Raw genomic sequence first — 24,152 nt, 5'->3', positions numbered from 1 at the left:
CAAGACATCTTCTGTTAAGCTTTTAGTAAAGTGCACAAATATTCAACCAGTCTAATACATCCTGCTTGATTTTTACTGATTGCCATACATTGAAACACGATTTTGCTATGGTAACATGAAGTACAGCGCAATCATGAAGAAACATATTGTTCTCTTAAAGTAGTTTAAGACTGGCAACAAGGCATGGTGAAAAGGAAAAGCTTCTTATTTGAACAAAACGTTCAAGAACTTCTTACACAAAGATGTCCATAGCAGGTGAATAATAAAATAATGATATTCAGCTGCTTTTATTTAAGAAATTAAAAATGTGATCAAGATAATAAAAAGAACTGGCCACATTTTACTAAACATTAACAAAAAACATAATACAGTTGTTTAAATGATAATATGTGAATTTGAAATCACCACACCGAACACTTTTCAACTGGATTCATTGGAGCTCTTTTAGGACAATGGAATACCCTTCCAAATTCATCAAACTGGGAAACACTCCCAATAACCCTGTTAAAATAAAAAGGAAGGTTACCACTTTGCAAGGTACACAACTCATTCTCGTAAATCTATATTATGTTAGGGGTATGTTTATTAACATCTATTTATGGCCTAGTTGGTAAAATAAATAACCTAGCTGAACCACACAGTTCCGAAGGTCCTACAGTCAATCCTGGGTCTGCACTGAGTTACGTGATCTGGCTGGGTGGCAGGAGAGGCATTAGAATTGACAGTGCTCCTAGACTAGGGAGGGGGAAAACAGCAAAGATTCCCAGCTCTGATCGTTATTGAGTGAAAGTGGAAGTTGGGTGAGAAGAGGATTGGGCTTGGGTCAATCAGCCCTACATAATCAAATAGGCTGCTGACATACACTTTTTTGATTCACGTGTTGAATCGTCACTTAGGGTGAGGTAGTGGAAGGCAAATAGTGCCTGGTCCCTTTTGACATACAGTGCAGCAGTTGTCATGTATGTAACCAGCATACTACTGTAACCCTTATACAATTGTAACCCTCAGGTAACCACTACATACTGTACATACTTACTAGAAATGCACACCTTGACCACAGGGGATGTACTTGTGGGAGACACTCCTTACCTGGAGATTCAGGTATATAAGGGGAGGTCCCTCGCAGGGCCAGCACTCCTTGGTCCAGGTAATAAAGGTGAAGGTCACAGAGTGACTGTGTCTGCAGTACTTGCCTCGTGTGATTATGTTTAAGAGTTAAAGACGCAACACCTGACGACGGGAAACGGGAATCACTGAACCCAGAGGATGGCCGCCGGTAGCTCAGAGGAACGTTACTGTGTGGGTGAAGACTGGGACGATTTTGTGGAGAGACTCCAGCAGACCTTTGTCACAAAGGATTGGCTGAGAGAGGATGCGGCGGACAAGCGGAGGGCGCATCTACTAACAACCTGCGGGACAAAAATGTATGCGCTGATGAAGGACCTGCTCGCACCCCACAAAATGGCCACGAAGTCTTTTGAAGAGCTCAGCCAGCTGATCAGCGAACACTTAAAACCGGCGAGCAGCATACAAATGGCCCGGCACCAGTTCTACACACACCGACATCGGGAAGGGCAAAACATCTCGGACTTTGTGTCAGACTTGCAGTGCTTGGCCAGCCTCTGTAAGTTCTCACGCCATCAAGGGGACCATTAACACCCACCATCAGAGTGTTTAGAAACAACCAAGGGAACAATCAGAGAGGAATGCCTGCTAACAGTCCTTTTGTGAACAACGATCTCAGCCAATGCTGGAGATGCGGGGGCAGACATTATACGAAAAGCTGCAAATTTCAGCAGTTCATCTGTAGGAATTGTAATGCCAGAGGACATTTGGCTAGGGTTTGCGAACAGCCAGTAGCGAGGCTAATCTATGAAACAGAGAAATCAGGTGAGGGGCTTGCAGTGCAGGACAATGTCTGGGGTAAAGCCATGGATGCTGAAGTTCAGCGGGTTCATGTGGCTGACGTCCACAGCTCATACACCAAAACGCCACCCATGATGATGAAAGTTTTATTGAATGGCGCATGGAGCTGGACACGGGAGCTAGCCAGTCCCTCATGAGTGCACAACAATTTGAGAAACTATGGCCACACAGCTACGCAGCTACGGACGTACACCCAAGAGATCATTCCAGTGTCAGGCAGTGCAAACTTGGTGGTAACACACAATGGGTCACAGAACCGGCTGCCACTCTGGATTGTTCCGGGAAATGGCCCCGCGCTTTTGGGAAGGAGCTGGCTAGCCGAGATGAACTGGAAATGGGGGGATGTGCACACCATTTCATCTGTGGAGCGAAGCTCATGCTCACAGGTACTACAAAAATTCGGGTTACTGTTTCAACCCGGTGTCGGAACGTTCAAGGGCACAAAAGTAGTTATACGCATCACCCCGAACGCCAGACCAGTGCACCACAAAGCCAGAGCGGTGCCGTACGTGATGCGTGAGAAAATTGAAAGTGAACTGGACAGGCTGTTCAGAGAGGGCATAATTTCGCCCGTTGAATTCAGTGACTGGGCAAGTCCCATTGATCCTGTCCTTAAAGCAGACGGCTCGGTTAGGATCTGCGGTGACTACAAAGCCACCATCAACCGGGTGTCCCTGCAGGACCAATACCCGCCTCCGAGAGCGGAGGAACTTTTTGCCACGTTGTCAGGTGGCAAGCTGTTCACTAAATTGGACCTCACTTCGGCCTACATGATTCAGGAACTGGCTGAAGAATCCAAGCTTCTGACCACCATCATGACCCACAAGGGTTTATTCATCTACAACGGTAGATGAATAAACCCTTGTCCTTTTGGCATCCGTTCGATGGCCGCCATCTTTCAGAGAAACATGGAAAGCTTGCTGAAATCCATTCCCGGCACAATCGTATTCCAGGACAACATCCTAATAGCAGGTCGAGACACCGAGGAACACCTCCACAACCTGGAGGAAGTGCTACATCGACTGGACTGGGTAGGTCTGCGGCTGAAGAAGGCCAACCTGTGTGTTTTTGGCCCCAGAGGTCGAATTTTTGGGCAGGAGGGTTGCCGCAGACGGGATCCGGCCTACCGAATCCAAAATGGAGGTGATCCGTCGTGCGCCCTGGCCCGGCAACACATCAGAGTTGCGATCATTCCTGGGACTTTTCAACTATTTCGGGAACTTCCCGCCGAACTTAAGCACATTGTTGGAGTCGTTACACGTGCTCCTACGTAAGGGTTGCGAATGGTTTTGGGGGGACTGTCGAGAACGGGCTTTCAACCTGCTTTGTTCTAACAAACTGTTAACGTTGTATGACCCTGCAAAAAACTAGTTTTAACATGCGATGCATCATCATACGGGATTGGGTGTGTGTTGCAGCAGGGTAATGGAGACGGACAACTCCAACCGGTGGCTTATGCCTCCAGGTCGCTCTCCCAGGCAGAGCGTGGGTATGGCATGGTCGAAAAGGAAGCACTCGCTTGCGTTTATGGTGTAAAAAAAATGCACCAATACCTTTTCGGCAGACCGTTCGAGTTAGAAACGGACCACAAGCCGTTAACTTCTCTGTTGATCGACAGCAAGGCGGTCAATGCAAATGCGTCAGCTCGCATACAGCGATGGGCTCTCACGCTGGCTGCGTATGACTACACCATACGGCCCGGCCAGGCACCGAAAACTGCGCTGACGCGCTCAGCAGGCTTCCCCTTGCCACCACCGAGGGGGCGGTGGAGCAAAGCGCTGAGATGGTCATGGCCGTTGAGGCTTTTGACACCGCAGGCTCTCCCATCACAGCCCACCAGATCAAACTCTGGACCAACAGGGACCCCCTCCTATCCATGATAAAGAAATGTGTCCTGACGGGGGACTGGGCGCCCATGCACGGGGCGTGCCCCGAGGAGGTCAGACCGTTTCAGAGACGGATGGATGAGCTCTCCATCCAAGCTGACTGCCTGCTATGGGGCAGCCGAGTGGTCATGCCCCAGAAGGGGAGGGAAGCATTCATCAGGGAACTCCACAGTGAGCACTCTGGCATCGTGTTAATGAAGGCCATTGCCCGGTCACATGTATGGTGGCCGGGGATCGACTCAGACCTGGAACACTGGATTCGCAGGTGCACGACATGTGCCCAGCTGGACAACGCCCCCAGGGAGGCCCCGCTCAGCCCGTGGCCCTAGCCCACCAAGCCTTGGTCATGCATTCATGTGGACTATGCGGGCCCGTTCATGGGAAAAATGTTCTTGATAATTGTCGATGCATACTCGAAATGGATCGAGTGCATCATATTAAACTTGTGCACGACATCCATCACCGTGGAAAGCCTGCGCACGGTTTTCGTGACCCACGGCTTACCGGACATTCTGGTCAGCGACAATGGCCCGTGTTTCACCAGCTATGAATTCCAGGAGTTTATGTCGGGTAATAACATCAAACATGTCCGGATGGCGCCGTTCAAGCTGGCTTCCAATGGCCAGGCGGAACGTGCGGTCCAAGTCATAAAGCAAGGCATGCTCCGCATCCAAGGACCCTCTCTGCAGTACCGCCTATCGCGCCTCCTGCTGGCCTATAGGTCCTGGCCGCACTCGCTCACGGGAGTTCTGCCAGCGGAACTCCTCATGAAACATACGCTCAAAACGCGGCTGTCCCTCATCCACCCAACCCTGGCAGACATTGTTGAGGGCAAGCGCCAGTCCCAAACCGAGTGCCACGATCGTAACTCAAGGGAGAGGTATAGAGAAATGGATGATCCGGTATTTGTACTTAACCATGCATTGGGACCCAAGTGACTGGAGGGCACCGTAATTGGTAAAGAAGGAAACAGGGTCATAAGGTCAGACTCAATAATGGGCAGATATGCCGTAAACACTTGGACCAAGTAAAGAAACCGATGAACATGAAGAAGAGCATGAGATGTCAACCACACCACTGCCAGTGGACAAGCAACAAGGACAATCATCAGCATGCACAGTCCCTGCAGCCAGCCCGGACAGGCCGGAATCACCTCAAATGACAGAAACGCATGCCACGGCTCAGCCACCAGAGCCTCAACTGCGGCGCTCCACGAGAGAGCGTCGACCACCTGATAGACTTAACCTTTGAGTCAAAAAGATGTGAGGGGGAGGTGATATCATGTATGTAACCAGCATACTACTGTAACCCTTATACAAATGTAACCCTCATGTAACCACTACATACTGTACATACTTACTAGAAATGCACACCTTGACCACAGGGGGTGTACTTGTGGGAGACACTCCTTACCTGGAGATTCAGGTATATAAGGGGAGGTCCCTCGCAAGGCCAGCACTCCTTGGTCCAGGGAATAAAGGTGAAGGTCACAGAGTGACTGTGTCTGCAGTACTTGCCTCGTGTGATTATGTTTAAGAGTTAAGGATGCGACAATCTCTATCATCTGGAGGGAGGAAAGCATGCCGGGGGATCTCAGAGATGCAGTAATCGTGACCATCTTTAAAAAAGGGGACAAGTCTGACTGCGGCAACTACAGAGGAATTTCCCTGCTATCAGCCACTGGGAAAATCATCGCTAGAGTCCTCCTCAACCGTCTTTTTCCCGTGGCCAAGGAGCTCCTCCCGGAGTCACAGTGCGGATTTCGTCCTCTATGAGGCACAATGGACATGATTTTTGCAGCGCGACAGCTACAGGAAAAATGCAGAGAACAGCGCCAGCCCTTATACATGGCCTTCTTCAACCTTACAAAGGCCTTTGACACTGTCAACCGCGAGGGTCTATGGCGTGTCCTCATCCATTTTGGATGCCCCCAAAAGTTCGTCACCATCCTCCGCCTGCTCCATGACTACATGCAGGCTGTGATCCTTACCAATGGATCCATCACAGACCCAATTCATGTCCGGACCAGGGCCAAATAGGACGAGAGCCTGCAGAAATCAAGCGCAGACAGCGGAAAGAGCGTGCGGCGAACCAGTCCCACCCACCCCTTCCCTCAACAATGATCTGTCCCACCTGTGACAGATTCTGTGGCTCACATATTGGACTGTTCAGCCACCAAAGAACTTACTTCAGGAGCGGAAGCAAGTCTTCCTCGATTCCGAGGGACTGCCTATGATGGGTTGGTCACTGATTGAGTCTTCCTCAGACTATTCCGGTTCATCCGTGTGCCGCAGCTTTATCTGATCGACATGTTTCCTGCATGTCTGCCCATTCTTGAGCTTAACGATAAACACTCTGTTACCCTCCTTAGCCGTAACAGTACCGGCGATCCATTTGGGACCTTGACCATAATTCAGTACATACACAGGATCATTGATAGAAATGTCGCGTAACACAGTAGTGCGATCATGATACCCTTGCTGACTTTGACGTCTGTATTCGACACGATTATTCAAGTCAAGGTGGGCAAGAGAGAGCCTGATCTTGAGACCTCGTTTCATCAATAGTTCAGCAGGGGAGACCCCGGTAAGCATGTGGGGTCTTGTCCTGTAACTAAGCAATATGCGTGATAAGCGAGTTTGCAGTGAACCTTGAGTTACACGTTTCATACTCTGCTTGATGGTTTGGACCACACGCTCTGCTTGTCCATTGGATGCGGGTTTGAATGGTGCTGACCTCACATGTTTGATACCATTGAGTTTCATGAACTGTTGAAACTCCATACTGGTGAAGCAAGATCCGTTGTCGCTTACAACGATGTCAGGCAGACCATGCGTAGCAAACATGACACGAAGGCTCTCAATGGTAGCTGTGGATGTGCTGGATGACATGATCGTACACTCTATCCACTTGGAATAAGCATCCACCACAACTAAGAAAATCTTTCACAGGAAGGGACCTGCAAAGTCGATGTGGATCCTCGACCATGGTTTAGATGGCCACGACCACAGACTCAGCGGCGATTCCGCTGGTGCTTTACTAAGCTGCATGCAAGTGTTGCACTGATGCACACATGATTCCAGATCAGAGTCAATTCTAGGCCACAATACATGAGACCTGGCAATGGCTTTCATCATGACAGTACCGGGATGCATGCTATATAGATCATGCACAAATTTCTCTCTGCCTTTCTTGGGCATAACAACACGATTACGCCACAGATTACAATCTGATTGAATGGATAGTTGGACTTTGCGACGGATGTAAGGTTTGGTCTCCTCACACATTTGCTTGGGTATGGCAGACCAATCACCACTAAGGATACAATGTTTCACAACCGATAATATCGGGTCCTGGCTGATCCAGATTTTAACTTGTTGGGCTATGACAGGGGTTACTTTACTTTCAAAAGCATCCATGACTAACAGTAGGTCTGCCGGTTGTGGCGTTTCCACCTCCAGTGTGGCCAACGGCAGATGGCTCAATGCATTGGCACAATTCTCAGTGCCCGGTCTATGGCGAATTACATAATCATAGGCAGATAATGCCAGCGCCCACCTCTGGATGCGGGACGGTGCATTGGTATTGATACCTTTGTTTTCCGAAAACAATGAAATGAGTGGCTTGTGATCTGTTTCCAGTTCAAAATCAAAGACCAAACAGATACTGATGCATCTTTTTAACCCCATATACACAGGCTAGTACTTCTTTCTCTGCCATGCTATAGGCTCTTTCCGCCTTTGACAAACTTTTTGAAGCATATGCAACAGGTTGTAATTTGCCCGACTCATTAGCTTGTTGGAGCACGCAACCAACTCCATATGACGAAGCATCACAGGCCAATACTAGACACTTACACGGATCATAATGTACCAACAGCTAGTTAGAGCAAAGCAGATTAGTAGCTTTCTCAAAAGCTCTATCTTGAGACGCACCCCAAATCCAGTTGTCGCCTTTTCTTCGCAGCATGTGCAGTGGCTCTAATAAGGTGCTCAATCTAGTAAGAAATTACCGAATTAGTTGAGTAGACCAAGGAACGAACGCAGCTCCGTCACATTCTGAGGCTTGGGTGCATTTTGATGGCCTTGGTTTTTGAGTTCGTAGGCTTGATACCGTTAGCAGCAATTTTCCTCCCCAGGAATTCAACTTCCGGTACCATGAAGACACACTTCGAGCATTTCACTCTGAGTCCCACTTTGTCTGGATGATGTGGAACGTCTTCCAGGTTGTTCAGATGTTCGCCGGAGTCACGACCTGTGACCAGTATGTCATCTTGGAACACGACGGTTCTGGGGACAGACTTCAGCCGAGCGAATTCCAAAAGGGCACCTGTTGTAGATAAACAGTCCTTTATGAGTGTTGATGCACATAAGTTTCTTCGACGTGTCGACCAGCTCCTGTGTCATGTAAGCTGACGTCAGATCTAGTTTTGTGAATGATTTCCCCCCGGCTAGCATTGCAAACAGGTCATCAGCCTTCGGTAAAGGGTATTGATCCTGTTTCGAAACTCGGTTGATCGTAACCTCGTGACAATGCCACCACTATTCAACACGGGAACAATGGGGCTGGCCCATTCATTAAATTTGACCAGTGATATGATCCCTTCACGCTGGAGTCTGTCCAATTCGACTTCGACCGTCTCCCTCATCATGTACGGAACTGCCCAAGCTTTATGATGGACGGGTCTTGCATTCGAGTCCACGTGGATCTGTACCTTGGCTCCTGTGAAATTGCCGATGCCTGGTTCAAACAGCGAGGGGAATTTGCTCAGCACTTGAGCACATGGAGTATCCTCCGACGATGACAATGCTTTGATCTCGTTCCAGTTCCATTTGATTTTTTCGAACCAGTTCCTGCCAAACAATGTTGGACCAATGCCTGAAACAATCTATAACGGTAAATCGTGAACCATACCATCATACGACATCTTGATTACTGCACTGCCAATCACCGTTATGAGTTCTTTAGTGTATGTAGGCAACTTGGCATTGACTGGAGTCAGCTTAGGCCTCACAGCTTTAGTATACCACAGCTTGTTGAATGTCCTCTGGCTCATTATTGATTGACTCGCACCCGTGTCCAATTCCATCGATACCAGCACACCATTAAGTTTTACGTTAATCATTATCGGTTGGCTCTTTGTTAGGACCGAATACAGTCCATACACTTACTCCTTTGGTATCTCGGATTGCATATCCGGATCCATGCTAGACTGGTCATTATCCTCCACGTGGTGTGTTGCAGCACGCTTGCTCAGTTGCGGACACATGCGCTGGAGATGCCCCACTCTCGAACAGCCTTTACAAATATACTGTTTAAACCGACACTGATGATGCCGATGATTTCCCCCACAACGCCAACATGGTGATATCGGATTCATTCCCATTGGCAGACTTTGAGCAGCCACAGGTTTCGCGTACGCAGTCGGGTAGGCCCTGCCATATGCAGCTCTGCCAAACGACGATACTATCTTGTTTACAGTACTTGTCAAGTTCCGATTTTTCAATGATATCTGCTTTAAGCTTTTGTCCGTCGTCATGCATGATTAGGCAATCGGGATGGCCTTGCTCAAATCCTGCGTCTCCGCCGGCAGTAGCAGGATCACCTCGTGGTTGATGCTGATTACAAAGAAGTCCCGCAGCATGTCTGCCAATGCAGTTTCGAACTTACACAGTCCAGCTAGACATTTTAGGTCGGCAACGAATTCCAATATATCCTGGCCTTCAGAACGAACGTGCGTATAGAATCGATATCTTGAGATGATGATGCCTTCATCTGGTTTGAGATGGTCACGTACCACAGCACACAATGTTTCATAGTCCTTGTCGGTTGGACTTAAGGGCGAGGGGAGATTCTTTATGAGTCCATAGATTTTCGGATCGCAAACCGTGAGGAGGACCGTCCGGCGCCGAACTGCGTCTGCCTCTTTCTCCATTTTGTTGGCCATGAAATACTGGTTCAAACGGGCTACAAAGTCTTCCCAATCTTCTCCCTCCACGAATCGCTCCAGAATTCCAATTGTGCTTATTTTTGCATGCGAAGGTTCGTGTTACCTCATTGCCAAATGATGTGTATGCAATAACTCAATAGACTGAATACTGTAAACTCTGAATAGGTACAAACCTGACTCTACTTTATTCGGGCCCAAAGTGATTACATTTCAAGATGGCTGGCCTTTTATACTTGGGCCGTTCACACGTGCGCACAACCCAATGACCTCCGACGGTGGCGCCACCTGGTGGCTAGTAAACCCAAGTATGACATTAACAGTGTTTTTCTGATCGATACTTAAGGCCACTGTGTGCTGCCCTGAAAAAAATCGTTGGCAAAAATCGGTTTAAAAGCCAAAAACGCCACTGAAATCAGTTTTCAACCAGACCTGCGCCAAAAAACCTTGCGTACAAAAAACCAGTGCTGACAGTCGCCGCTGGCGTACAAACTTTGAGAAAAATTGCAAAATCATAATTGCTCCAAAAAAAATCAGCGGACGCTGGTTATAGTTAAGAAATCCATTTTTGTGGTTAAAGATTACGGTTTTAAGGTTCCCCACTGTTTAAAGGGAAACTTGGACTTCATAATGAATTGGGCAGGGAAATAATGAAGTGCACTAATCTACTGATTTAAAAAAAATTTAAATCTCATAATACTCCTGTGAAGTGCCTTGGGACATTTCACTACGTTAAAGGCGCTACTACAAATACAAACTGTTGTTGTTGATTTAGTATTCCTTGACCCAATTTCAAAATTACATAGGGGAAGAAATTCATCATGTTAGCACCCCCAGTTAGCGCCTGGCGGGGGTGTGAACGGAGTGCTCAGGCAGCAGCGTCACGGCGGGGCAAATCTCATGGCCACACGTCAAATTGGCCGGCCCCGTAGCGCCGGCGATAACAGTTAGTACCTCGGAACCTTTTGCCATGCAGATCATGATGCCAGCGATAATGCTCACTGGGCACCCGATCTGCAAACTTCAGTCGTGCAGAATTTGGCCAGAAATATAGGTTCTAGAACAATCTTCTCACAATCAGACAAACCAATTGTTACCAAGTGCTTTGCTCTTTATTTATGATGAATGCTGCCAAATGCTCGCTCCTTATTTATTAAATAGAAATGAACTTAAAAACATTTCAAAGCAATTATTTCAAGTGCATTGATTGATAGCTGAATGGGCAAAGAATATTCTCTGCTAGCTCACTGAAATGTTAAAAATACAAACAGGATCCACCTGACCGAGTAAAGGTTTGGATTGAATCAAACTGGCACAAATGTCTTGGGCTCAAGAGACTGACAAGAGACATAACTTTCATTTTGCTCTCAGCTCTTAATTAGAGAACTGCCATCATGATTTGGCAGTGCCAGTGAAAAGGAAGTCCATAGCTCCAAACTGATACGTAGAATGAAAAATTGACTCGACTGGAGCTGTAAGTGGATTGATGATTGTTTTTTAAAGCCAGTGTGGAAAGAACAAGATAGCAGGATTGAGTGGATAAAAACTATATAAAAACCAAACAAAAGATAGTGTGGAAGAAATAGATATAAATAAAAACAAAGCACAACTGGGATTGATTACATCAGCTTGCTGGTTTCAAAACATTTTTTTATATTCGTTCATGGGATGTGGGTGTCACTGGCAAGGACAGCATTTATTGCCCATCTTTAATTGCCCTCGAGAAGGTGGTGGCGAGCCGCCTTCTTGAACCACTGCAGTCCTTGTGGTGAAGGTACTCCCACAATGTTGTTACGGAGGGAGTTCCAAGATTTTGACCCAGCGACGATGAAGGAATGGCGATATATTTCCAAGCCAGGGTGGTGTGTAACTTGGAGGGGAACGTGCAGGTGATGGTGTTCCCATGCGCCTGCTGCCCTTGTCCTCCTAGGTGGTAGAGGTCACAGATTTGGAAAGTACTGCCGAAGAAGCCTTGGAGAGTTGCTGCAGTGCATCTTATAGATGGTACACACTGCAGCCACGGTGCGCCAGTGGTTGAGAGAGTGAATGTTTAAGGTTGTGGATGGGGTGCCAATCAAGCAGGCTGCTTTGTCCTGGATGGTGTCGAGCTTCTTGAGTGTTGTTGGAGCTGCACTCAGGCAAGTGGGGAGTATTCCATCACACTCCTGACTTGTGCCTTGTAGATGAAGGGAAGGCTTTGGGGAGTCAGGAGGCGAGACACTCACTGCACAATACCCAGTCTCTGACGTGCTCTTGTTGCCACAGTATTTATGTGGCTGGTCCAGTTGAGTTTCTGGTTAATGGTGACCCCCAAGATGTTAATGGTGGGGGATTCGACGATGGTAATAATTTTGAATGTCAAGGGGCAGTGGTTAGATTCTCGGTTGTTGGAGATGGTCATTGCCTGGTTGTGTGGCGTGTATGTTACTCGCCACTTATCAGCCTAAGCCTAAATGTCATCCAGGTCTTGCTGCATACGGGCATGGACTGCTTCATTATCTGAGTTGCGAGTCATCAGCAAACATCCTCCCTTCTGACCTCATGATGGAGGGAAGATCATTGATGAAGTAGCTGAAGATGGTTGGGCCCAGGACACTGCCTGAGGAACTCCTGCAGCGATATCCTGGGGATATGATGATTGACCTCCAACCACCACAACCATCTTTCTTTGTGCTTCCAGCCAGTGGAGAATTTCCCCCTGACTTCAGTTTTATTAGGGCTCCTTGATACCACACTCGGTCAAATGCTGCCTTGATGTCAAGGGCAATCACTCTCACCTCACGTGACCCTATAGCCTGCACTGTGAAGTAAATTCAGCTCTTTGTGTCTGGCAAGAGGCACAAGGATGAAGGTAGACTTTACCTGTAAATTACTGCTATAGCTTAGTTCCATTCCAATGAGAACCTATTCAACCTTCGTCGCCTCCAGGCTAGATCCAAGGTCATCCCATCCTCTGTCATCAAACTACAGTACGCAGACGGCGCTTGCGTCTGCGCACATTCAGAGGCCGAACTCCAAGCCATCGTCAACATCTTCACTGAGGCATATGCGAGGAGTATTCGGAACCCAGGAGAGGGCTCTGAGCTAGTTAGAGTGGGTGAGAGCTCAGATGAACAGGACCCCAAGAAAGAATGCAAAAGGCAGGAGGCAACAGAGCAGAGTAGCACTGGGGTAAGTGTAAACCACAAGGTGATAGAAAGGGACAATATGTATGAATATAAAGGGGCTGCAGGAGGGGTCAAAACTAAAAATCATGATTTAAAAACTAGTATTAAAACACTCTACCTAAACGCACGCAGCATTCGAAATAAAGTAAATGAGTTGATGGCACAAATCATTACAAATAAGTATGATTTAGTGGCCATTACAGAAACGTGGTTGCAGGGTGGCCAAGACTAGGAATTAAACATACAGGGGTATCTGACAATTCGGAAAGATAGACAAGAAGGGAAAGGAGATGGGGTAGCTCTGTTAATAAAGGATGATATCAGGGCAGTTGTGAGAGACGATATTGACTCTAATGAACAAAATGTTGAATCATTGTGGGTGGAGATTAGAGATAGTAAGGGGAAAAAGTCACTGGTGGGCGTAGTTTATAGGTCCCCAAATAATAACTTCACGATGGGGCGGACAATAATCAAGGGAATAATGGAGGCATGTGAAAAAGGAACGGCAGTAATCATGGGGGATTTTAACCTACATATCGATTGGTCAAATCAAATCGCACAGGGTAGCCTTGAGGAGGAATTCATAGAATGCATACGGGATTGTTTCTTAGAATAGTATGTTACAGAACCTACAAGGGAGCAAACTATCTTAGATCTGGTCCTGTATAATGAGACAGGAATAATAAACGATCTCCTAGTAAAAGATCCTCTCGGAATGAGTGATCACAGTATGGTTGAATTTGTAATTTGTAATTTGTAATACAGATTGAGGATGAGGAAGTAGTGTCTCAAACAAGCGAACTATGCTTCAACAAAGGGGACTACAGTGGGATGAGGGACGAGTTGGCTAAAGTAGACTGGGAACACAAACTAAACGGTGGCACAATTGAGGAACAGTGGAGGACTTTTAAGGAGCTCTTTCATAGTGCTCAACAAAAATATATTCCAGTGATAAAGAAGGGCGGTAAGAGAAGGGATAACCAGCCATGGATAACCAAGGAAATAAAGGAGAGTATCAAATTAAAAACCAATGCGTATAAGGTGGCCAAGGTTAGTGGGAAACTAGAAGATTGGGAAAATTTTAAACGACAGCAAAGAATGACTAAGAAAGCAATAAAGAAAAGAAAGATAGATTACGAAAGTAAACTTGTGCAAAACATAAAAACAGATAGTAAAAGCTTTGACCGATATATAAAACGGAAAAGAGTGACTAAAGTAAATGTTGGTCCCTTAGAAGATGAGAAGGGGGATTTAATAATGGGAAATGTGGAAATAGCTGAGACCTTAAACAATTATTTTGCTTCGGGTTAGGGTTAGGGTTAGGATTAGGGTTAACCCTAACCCTAACCCTAAAAACCATGCCAAAAATTGCTGGTCACGGGAATGTGGGAAGGGAGGACCTTGAGATAGGGGGGTAGTGCTGGACAGGCTAATGGGACTCAAGGTAGACAAGTCCCCTGGTCCTGATGAAATGCATCCCAGGGTATTAAAAGAGATGGCGGAAGTTATAGCAGATGCATTCGTTATAATCTACCAAAATTCTCTGGACTCTGGGGAGGTACCAGCAGATTGGAAAGCAGCTAATGTAACGCCTCTGTTTAAAAAAGGGGGCAGACAAAAGGCAGGTTAGTTTAACATCTGTAGTGGGGAAAATGCTTGAAGCTATCATTAAGGAAGAAATAGCGGGACATCTAGATAGGAATAGTGCAATCAAGCAGACGCAACATGGATTCATGAAGGGGAAATCATGTTTAACTAATTTACTGGAATTCTTTGAGGATATAACAAGCATGGTGGATAGAGGTGTACCGATGGATGTGGTGTATTTAGATTTCCAAAAGGCATTCGATAAGGTGCCACACAAAAGGTTACTGCAGAAGATAAAGGTACGCGGAGTCAGAGGAAATGTATTAGCATGGATCAAGAATTGGCTTTCTAACAGAAAGCAGAGAGTCGGGATAAATAGGTCCTTTTCGGGTTGGAAATTGGTGGTTAGTGGTGTGTCACAGGGATCGGTGCTGGGACCACAACTGTATACAACATACATAGATGACCTGGAAGAGGGAACAGAGTGTAGTGTAACAAAATTTGCAGATGACACAAAGATTAGTGGGAAAGAGGACACAGAGAGGCTGCAAAGAGATTATAGGTTAAGCGAATGGGCTAAGGTTTGGCAGATGGAATACAATGTCGGAAAATGTGAGGTCATTCCCCTTGGAAAAAAACAGTAAAAGGGAATATTATTTGAATGGGGAGAAATTACAACATACTGCGGTGCAGAGGGACCTGGAGGTCCTTGTGCATGAAACTCTTTTAGGGTGCTTTCAGTTGTGTGATGGTGGTGCAGTGGTAAGCATGGTTGCATCCCAAAAAGTTAGTTTGCAGGTGCAGCAGGTAATCAGGAAGGCGAATGAAATGTTGGTCTTCATTGCGAGAGGGATGGAGTACAAAAGCAGGGAGGTTCTGCTGCAACTGTACAGGGTATTGGTGAGGCCGCACCTGGAGTACTGCGTGCAGTTTTGGTAGACTGAGTAGACTGGGTCTTTACTCGTTGGAGTTCAGAAGGATGAGGGGTGATCTTATAGAAACATTTAAAATAATGAAAATGATAGACAAGATAGAGGCAGAGAGGTTATTTCCACTGGTTGGGAGACTAGAACTAGGGGGCACAGCCTCAAAATACGGGGGAGCCAATTTAAAACCGAGTTGAGAAGGAATTTCTTCTCCAAGAGGGTTGTGAATCTGTGTAATTCTCTGCCCAAGGAAGCAGTTGAGGCTAGCTCATTGAATGTATTCAAATCACAGATAGATAGATTTTTAACCAATAAGGGAATTAAGGGTTACGGGGAGCGAGCGGGTAAGTGGAGCTGAGTCCACGGCCAGATCAGCCATGATCTTGTTGAATGGCGGTGCAGGCTCGAGGGGCTAGATGGCCTACTTCTGTTCCTAATTCTTATGTTCTTATGTTCTAAAGCACGGGACTTACACTAAACATCCGTAAGACAAAGATCCTCCATCAACCTGACCCCGCCACATAGCACTGCACCCCCGGTCATCAAACTCCATGGGCCTTGGACAAGATGGACCATTTTCCATACCTCGGGAGCCTACTATCAGTAAGGGCAGATATCGATGATGAGGTCCAACACCGCTTCCAGTGTGCCAGCGCAGCCTTCGGTCACCTGAGGAAGAGTGTTTGAAGGCCAGGACCTCAAATCAGGGCAGTAGTGATACCCGCCCTCCTATATGGCTCAGAGACGTGGACCATATACAGTGGACACCTCAAAGCGCTGGAAAAGTACCATCAGCGCTGCCTCCCCAAGATCCTGCAAATCCACTGAGAGGACAGAAGCACCAACGTCGGTGTTCTCGCTCAGGCCAACATCCCCAGCATCGAAGCACTGCCCACATTTGACCAACTCCATTGGGCAGACCACATTGTCTGCATGCCCGACACAAGACTCCCAAAGCAAGCGTTCAACTCTGAACTCCTACACGTCAAGCGTGCCCCAGGTGGGCAGAGGAAACATTTCAAGGACACCCTCAAAGCCTCCTCGATAAAGAGCAACATCCCAACCGGCACACGGGAATCCCTGGCCCAAGACCACCCTAAGTGGAGGAGGAACATCCAGAAAGGCGTTAAGCACCTCCAGAATCATCGCCGAGAGCATGCAGAAATCAAGCGCAGACAGTGGAAGGAGCGTGCAGCATACCAGGCTTCCCACCCACCCTTTCCTTCAACCACTGTCTGTCCCACCTGTGACAGAGACTGTAATTCCTGTATTGGACTGTACAGTCACCTGAGAACTCACTTTTAGAGTGGAAGCAAGTCTTCCTCGATTTCGAGGGACTGCCTATAATTGATTCATGAAATTACTGCTATCATGCATTTACGTTTTCTCCACTGAATTATGGCCATGGGTTTGGCCGAGCCACCAACAGGCAGCCTGGCACATTCTCTTGGGTGCCAGGCCGCTGGCCCGGTGGAAACCCTCCCTGGTGGCCCAGTGTTTGCCACTAAAGTGGCTACAGAGTTTGCAGCGGCCCGCCCCTTTAACTGAAGGGGAGAGACATTGCGACGCGTCAGCGTGACGCGGCACGTCCGTGTCACGCTGAAGTCATCAGTGCAGTGCTGATGACTGGTCGGGGCGGCAGACTTGCTCCAAGGACACTTCTGCCCCGCAGACGACTGGAACATTGCCCCGAGCCAAAAATATATACAAAGATGTGAATTTCTCCAGTATCTCCACCCCATAGACTGGGGCGGAGAAAAACTTTCAAAAACGGTAGGTGCGCCCCCTTTGGGGCGGGGCTGAATTTCAGCCCCACAGTGTAAGTACAAATGTTAATTCAGATTATATGACTTTATATCAAAATGATCTCAATATAATGTGTAATGAAAGCTCGTCATCAATTCAAAATCATCTGAGAACTTTCATAATATTCCATTAAAAATGTTTTTGGTTTTACACAATAGTCAAAACGATTAAACTTTATAAAGAATGATACCTGTAGTGCTCTGGGGCATGTTTGTCAGTAAGCAGTTGTAGGTCGATGGACTGTGATCTTCTCTTCATACACCAGTTCTAATGAGACAGTGTAATAGTTAAAAAACAGTCAGCATTTAATTATGTAGTATATATTAAATACCACAATATCAAAGTAAGAAAAAAGCAATCTGAAGGGAAAGATAATCGTTATTATTGATTATTACGGAAACGAAAACTTTTGTGCGAGATAATTAATGACTGTTCTGTACACCTTAATTTATTATAAGCAGTAGAACCTTTATTTTACAATGGGTAAAATCAATTATGCATTATTGAACTTTAGGAAAGGACCCATATTTCAAATGGCTTGAAGTAGTGGCTGGTTTTATATTGGGTTAAGTGGGTTGCTCATACCAGAGGCTTCTGACTCGTCGGTCTCACGTAGCCAGAAGTAACCCAGAGTTAGCTTGCTGGTTTCATTTCGGCCAGCCTCTGGGAAGGCCCAGGTTAAACTGGGGTTACTGCTGGCTGTGAGACTCCCATGTTTGGAGCTGGTGACACTAACATCCCTCTAATCCCCTTATAAATGCAGCTAACAGCATGTTTAATCACAAAACTTTTCTAAAAGTAAAGGCATATGGCCTGTTTCAAAAGCTGCAAATTATCACACAGTGAGGATAATTTTGTACGATAGTATCAAACAAGTGATTGTGAATTGGCAGCCTGTTTTATATCTCTTCTGATTTTTATTTTCATTTCAAACAAGGTGCAAACCACCACAGAATTGATCTTATTGTGCTAAGCAAAAAAATAGGGGAAAAAGCATTTTAAGAATGATTTGGGCTTGTTATGGAAATGTTTCGACATAGTGACCCTGAAATTGGTGGGTTGGGAGAAGGTGTAAATCTCACCCCCTTGCTGGACTTGGAATATGGGTCACAAGCCACTTTTTCTGGGATTCTGCGATGTTTAGACCAGACCTAGTCTAAGTTCTGGTCAGGGTTGGGTACGGGGGCAAATCGGGCAGCCGAGCAACTCCAGCTGGAGCCGAAGACTTACGAAAAAACTATTTTTTTCTTTAGCTTCGTTGGGTCTCAAGCACGTTGGCAAGATCTTACAAGACTGGGGAAGGCACCATTGTGATTCAACCCAAATGACTCTGTCTCCGGGATTTTGAATGTGGTCTCCGGCCTGGGGCTCAGATAGCCTGGGATTCTGCTCTGTGAAATGGGCCGCAGGAATTTCAGCTCCTATGAAAATGAGGCTTATGACAATTGTAAGTTCATAATACTGCAGAGAACCAAGCTAAATATAGAAAGCACAGAGGAGATCTAAAAAAGGGAATAAAAGGGGCAAAGAGAGAGTATGGGAATACATTAATGGCTAACATAAAGAAGAACCGAAAAGTCTTTATAAACACAAATAGTAAAACGGTAGTCAAAGGAAGGATGGGGCTGATTAGGGACCAAAAAGGAGATATTCTTATGGAGGCAGAGTGCATGGTTGAGGTACTAAATGAGTACTTTGCTAGAGAAAAGGATGCTGCCAATGTCACAGTAAAGGAGGCAGTAGCAATATTCGACAGGATAAAAATAGATAAAGAGGTACTTAAAAGGTTGGCAGTCCTCAAAGTATAAAAGCCACCCAGCCGGATGGGATGCATCCTAGGTTTACTGAGGGAAGTAAGATTTCAAAGTTTGCAGATAACATGAAACTCGGAAATATAATAAACAATGAAGAGGATGTAACAGACTTCAGGGAGACACAGACAAACTGGTAAAATGGCAGGCACATGGCAGATGACATTTAACAAAGGAAGTGTGAAGTGCCACATTTTGGAAGGAAGAATTAGGAGAGACATGAACTAAATGGTACAATTTTAAAGGGGGTATGGGAACAGAGAGACACAAGTCTTTGAAGGTGCAGGACAAATTGAGAACGCTGTTAAAAAAGCATACAGGATCCTTGGCTTTAATAAACAGAGGCATAGAGTACAAAAATAAGGAAGTTATGCAAAACATTTCTTAAACACTAGTTAGGCCTCAGCTGGAGTATTGTGTTCAATTCTGGACACCACACTTTATGAAGAATGTCAGTCTTTAGAGAGGCTGCAAAAGAGATTTACCAGAATGGTACCAGGAATGAGGGACTTCAGTTATGTGGAGAGACTGGAGAAGCTGGGGTTGTTCGCCTTAGAGCAGAGAAGGTTAAGATTAGATTTGATAGAGGTGTTCAAAATCATGAACAGTTTTGATAGAGTAAGTAAGGAGAAGCTGTTTCCAATGGCAGAAGGGTTGGTAACCAGAAGGCACAGATTTAAGGCAAAGGACCCTTAGATGACATGAGGAACCATTTTTTTTTAAACACAGCACGTTGTTGTGATCTAGAATGCTCTGCCTGAATGCAGATTCAATAGCAATATTCAAAAGAGAACTAATAAATATTTGAAGGGAAAACATTTTCAGGGCTATGGGGAAAGACCAAGGGAGTGGGACTAGTTGGATAGCTCTAGCAAAGAGGTGGCACAGGCAAGCAAAAACAATAGGGCAGTAATTGTAGAGGATTTCAACTACCCTAATATTAACTGGGATAGAATTAGTACGAAAGGTGTAGAGGGAGCAGAATTCTTAAAATGCATTCAGGAGAACTTTTTCAGCTAGTACGTAGCAAGCCCAACAAGAGAGGGGCGGTTCTGGACATAGTTTTAGGGAATTAAGCTGGGCAGGTGGAAGGGGCATCAGTGGGGGAGCATTCTGGTGGTAGTGATCATAATTCAGTTAGATTTAAGGTAGTTATGGAAAAGGACAAAGACAGACCAGGAACAAAAGTTGTCAATTGGGGAAAAGCCAATTTTACTAACCTGAGATGCAATTTAGTCAAAGTGGACTGGAAACAGTTACTTGAAGGTAAATCAGTCAGAGCTGTGGGAGGCATTCAAGGAGGAGATAGTGAGTGTTCAGAGCAAGTATGTTCCCTTAAAGAAAAAGAAGGGTGGGACTAACAAATCTAGAGCCCCCTGGATGTCAAGGGGCATACAGGGTAGGATAAAGAAAAAAAGGGAAGCTTATGACAGATACTGAAGGCTCAATACTGCTGAAACCCTAGAGGAGTATAGAAAGTGCAGTTGTGAAATTAAAAAGGAAATAAAGAAAGCAAAAAGAGGGCATGTTTTATAAATACATTAAGAGCAAGAGGATAACTAAAGAAAGAGTAGGGCCTATTAGAGACCATAAAGGTAACCTGTGTGTGGAGGCAGAAGACGTGGGTATGGTTCTTAATAAATACTTTGTGTATTAGAAAAGGGTGGGATGATGCAGACATTGCAATCAGGGAGGAGGAGTGTGAAATAAACATAGTGAGAGGGGAAGTATTAAGGGGTTTAGCAGCTTTGAAAGTGGATAAATCCCCAGGCCCGGATGAAATGTATTCCAGGCTGTTAAGAGAAGCAAGAGAGGAAATAGCAGAGGCTCTGACCATCATTTTCCAACCCTCTCTTGTTACAGGTGTGGTGCCGGAGGACTGCTAATGATGTACCGTTGTTTAAAAAAGAAGAAAGGGATAGACCAAGTAATTACAGGCCAGTCAGCCTAACCTCAGTGGTGGGAAAATTATTGGAGACATTTTTGAGGGACAGGATAAATCTTCATTTAGAAAGACACGGATTAATCTAGGACAATCAGCATGGATTTGTTAAACTTGATTGAATGTTTTGAGGAGACAACACGGAGGGTCAATGAGGGTATATGTAGTGTATATGGATTTTAGCAAGGCTTTTGATAAGGTCCCACATGGCAGACTGGTTACAAAAGTAAAAGTCCATGGGATCTAAGGCAAAGTGACAAGTTGGATCCAAAATTGGCATAGAGGCAGGAAGCAAAAGGTAATGGTCGATGGGTGTTTTTGTGTTTGGAAGGCTCTTTCGAGTCGGGTTCCGCAGGGCTCAGTACTAGGTCCCTTTCTTCTTTTGGTATATATCAATGATTTAGACTTGAATGTGGGGGGTATGATTAAGAAGTCTGCAGATGATACAAAAATAAGACTGCAGGAAGATATCAATGAACTGGTCAGGTGAGCAGAACAGTGGCAAATGGAATTAAATCCGGAGAAGTGTGAGGTAATGCATTTGGGGAGGGCTAACAAGGCAAGGGAATACACAATAAATGGAAGGACACTGAGAAGTGTAGAGGAACAGAGGGACTTTGGAGTGCATGTCCACAGATCCCGGAAGGTAGCAGGGCAGGTAGATAAGGTGGTTAAGAAAGCATATGGGATACTTGCCTTTATTAACTGAGGCATAGAATATAAGAGCAGGGAGGTTATGCTTGTACAAAGCACTAGTTAGGCCACAGCTAGAGTACTGCATGCAGTTCTGGTCACCACATTACAGGAAAGATGTGATTGCAATAGAGAAGGTACAGAGGAGATTTACGAGGATATTGCCTGGACTGGAGAATTTTAGCTATGAGGAAAGATTGGATAGGCTGGGTTTGTTTTATTTGGAACAGTGGTGGCTGAGGGGAGACCTAATTGAGGTGTATAAAATTAAGAGGGGTCTAGATAGGTTGGATAGGAAGGACCTATTTCTCTTAGCAGAGGGGTCAATAACAAGGAGGCATAGATTTAAAGTAATTGGTAGGAGGTTTAGAGGGGATTTGAGGAGAATTCTTTTCATCCAGCGGGTGGTGGGGGTCTGAAGCTCACCGTCTGAAAGGGCAGCAGAGGTAGAAACCCTCACCACATTTAAAAAGTACTTGGATATGCACTTAAAGTGCCGTAACCTACAAGGCTACGGATCAAGAGCTGGAAAGTGGGATTAGGTTGCTTTGCTCTTTGTCGGCCGGCATGGACACGATGGGCCGAATGCCCTCCTTCTGTGTTGTAGATATCTATGATTGTATGAGGGGCCTAATGGCCTCCTTCTGTGCTGTATCATTCTATGAGTTTAGAGTCTGGATTCTTCTTTTAAAAAGAACACTTCTTCTAGTCATCGGTTCATATCCTGAACTGAACGGTACCTTTTGGACCTGCTCATTTGGGCTTCCCTGCCTGACATCAGTGGAATGGATCTACTTGTACAAGATATCAGTCAGATCGGGCTAGGTTTGAGGAAACAGTGCAAGATAAATAATAACTTAAGTACTTTACATCAAAAGTATTTGCCACTAGAGTTACCTCCCCCTTCAGCAGCTTGAATACTGTGGTAACATTTTTGCATATTTTTGATTTTTGTGTTATTTCAGAGAATGCTATTATTACAGATCAATTTCCTTTAGCAACTCTGATTTCCCATAACAATCTAATTTATACAGATGTTAAGCCAGAATAATAAAAAAAGAAAACTCTGTTTTAGATCACAACTTCTGCGCCACACAACAGGTTCCGCTCATTGTTCTGATGGGACGACCCTTCCTGTACATAGGCTTCAAACAGAGTAAAAAAATGAATAAGATGCATCTGCATCATGCTGAAATTATCAGCTTGATCTGATACAGGATTTGTGTTTGTATTTCGAGGTCTTGGCGTGGATATGCAGTGTTCGGAAAATGTAGGAAATGTAAGTGTTAATGTCATTGCAGTAAAAGTTTATCTGAAAACATTTTTTGCAAAAGATGCGAGACTCCCATGTAACAAATAAACAGGATGTATGGTCCCGAGTGCTTGGATGTAGCTTGAAATCGGATCAGAGCTGTGATGTTGGTGGGGAGAGAGGGAAGATGTTCAGGGGAGGCCAGGTGCTTCCCGGATGGAATATTTAGAGAGTAAGTAAGCCTGCACTGCTCTCACACACCTCCCCTAATGGCCATTAGTAGGGATAGCAGTGAAAGAGACCTGGCAACAGATTGCCTGTTCGTGAGGGAGGGGTCCAGATATTTCTGCAGGTCACAGTATTCTGGTAAAGGGAGAACTCGGGGGCGGGGGGGTTTAAAACTTAAAAACTTAAATAGTTGCTGCTCAGATATGAAGAATTACTTCCCCTCAGCTGGGGTTTGTAAAGCTGTGTTGAAGCTTGCACTGTGGGGATAACTCTTATTGCCCGAAAGTGACTGTTGCAGACCAATTTTTCCCCAGTGTATGTTACATTTTCGTAATCCTCTTATGAGCATTTAGACAAGGCAGACATTCTGTTGTGACTCAAGCCCCCACATTCAGCCTCTTGGCTGGGGAATGGTGCAGGGAATATGAAGATCTGAACAAAGGAAAATAATTAAATGATGCCTGTATCACTGGACTGAGTCCCAAAACTGTGATTAACCTCAATCCTATGACTGTACAGTATAATCTTTTACTACGAATCATAGCAGAATATTTGCTGCAGGGTGTCTAACAATGGGACACAAAGGGGTGTTTTGTTGCATTTGTGGTTTTACTACTCATCCTCAATTTTGAATGGCTACACCAGCCCTGTAACTGGTACACCATTTTCTGATGTGTCCCTACAAATCAGCAATGGCTCATTATTCGGTTGGTTACTTAAATTTTAAATCACCCTTCCCCCCCACCATAGGAATGTAAGAAGCCAGCAACACACCTGCAGTTCGAGTGTCCAGAATTTGCATGGAAGTAATGACTGGCAATACTTTGTATTCATTTTCCTGTTATCAACATGTAACTGAAATACATCTGCCCATTGCCATTTCCAGCAGAAAGTTGTGGAAGTGGTGGTCGAACATGGGAAGCCAGCGGAATGGCTCCCTACCAAATTTTCTGCCCCCACGTGCTGGAGTTACACCAGGAA

At 45.6% G+C, this 24,152-nt stretch overlaps 1 protein-coding gene across 1 annotated transcript in view; it reads right to left on the bottom strand.

The window, feature by feature from the left end:
* Positions 1–338: 338 nt before the first annotated feature.
* LOC139265316 (endothelin-converting enzyme-like 1) overlaps positions 339–24,152 on the bottom strand; it is a 103,919-nt gene continuing 80,105 nt past the window's right edge. The window contains exons 17-18 of the mRNA XM_070882284.1: positions 17,436–17,512; positions 339–501 (exon numbers count right to left, since the gene is read on the bottom strand). Coding sequence (XP_070738385.1) covers positions 402–501; positions 17,436–17,512 — 177 coding nt within the window. The 3' untranslated portion in view covers positions 339–401. The remainder of the gene's footprint in view (positions 502–17,435; positions 17,513–24,152) is intronic.

The sequence above is a fragment of the Pristiophorus japonicus genome, chromosome 6 (genome assembly GCF_044704955.1).
Source record: "Pristiophorus japonicus isolate sPriJap1 chromosome 6, sPriJap1.hap1, whole genome shotgun sequence".
Taxonomy (NCBI): Eukaryota; Metazoa; Chordata; class Chondrichthyes; family Pristiophoridae; genus Pristiophorus; species Pristiophorus japonicus.
The sequence above is the reverse complement of the archived record's forward strand: the minus strand, read 5'-3'. Positions and strand labels throughout refer to the sequence as shown.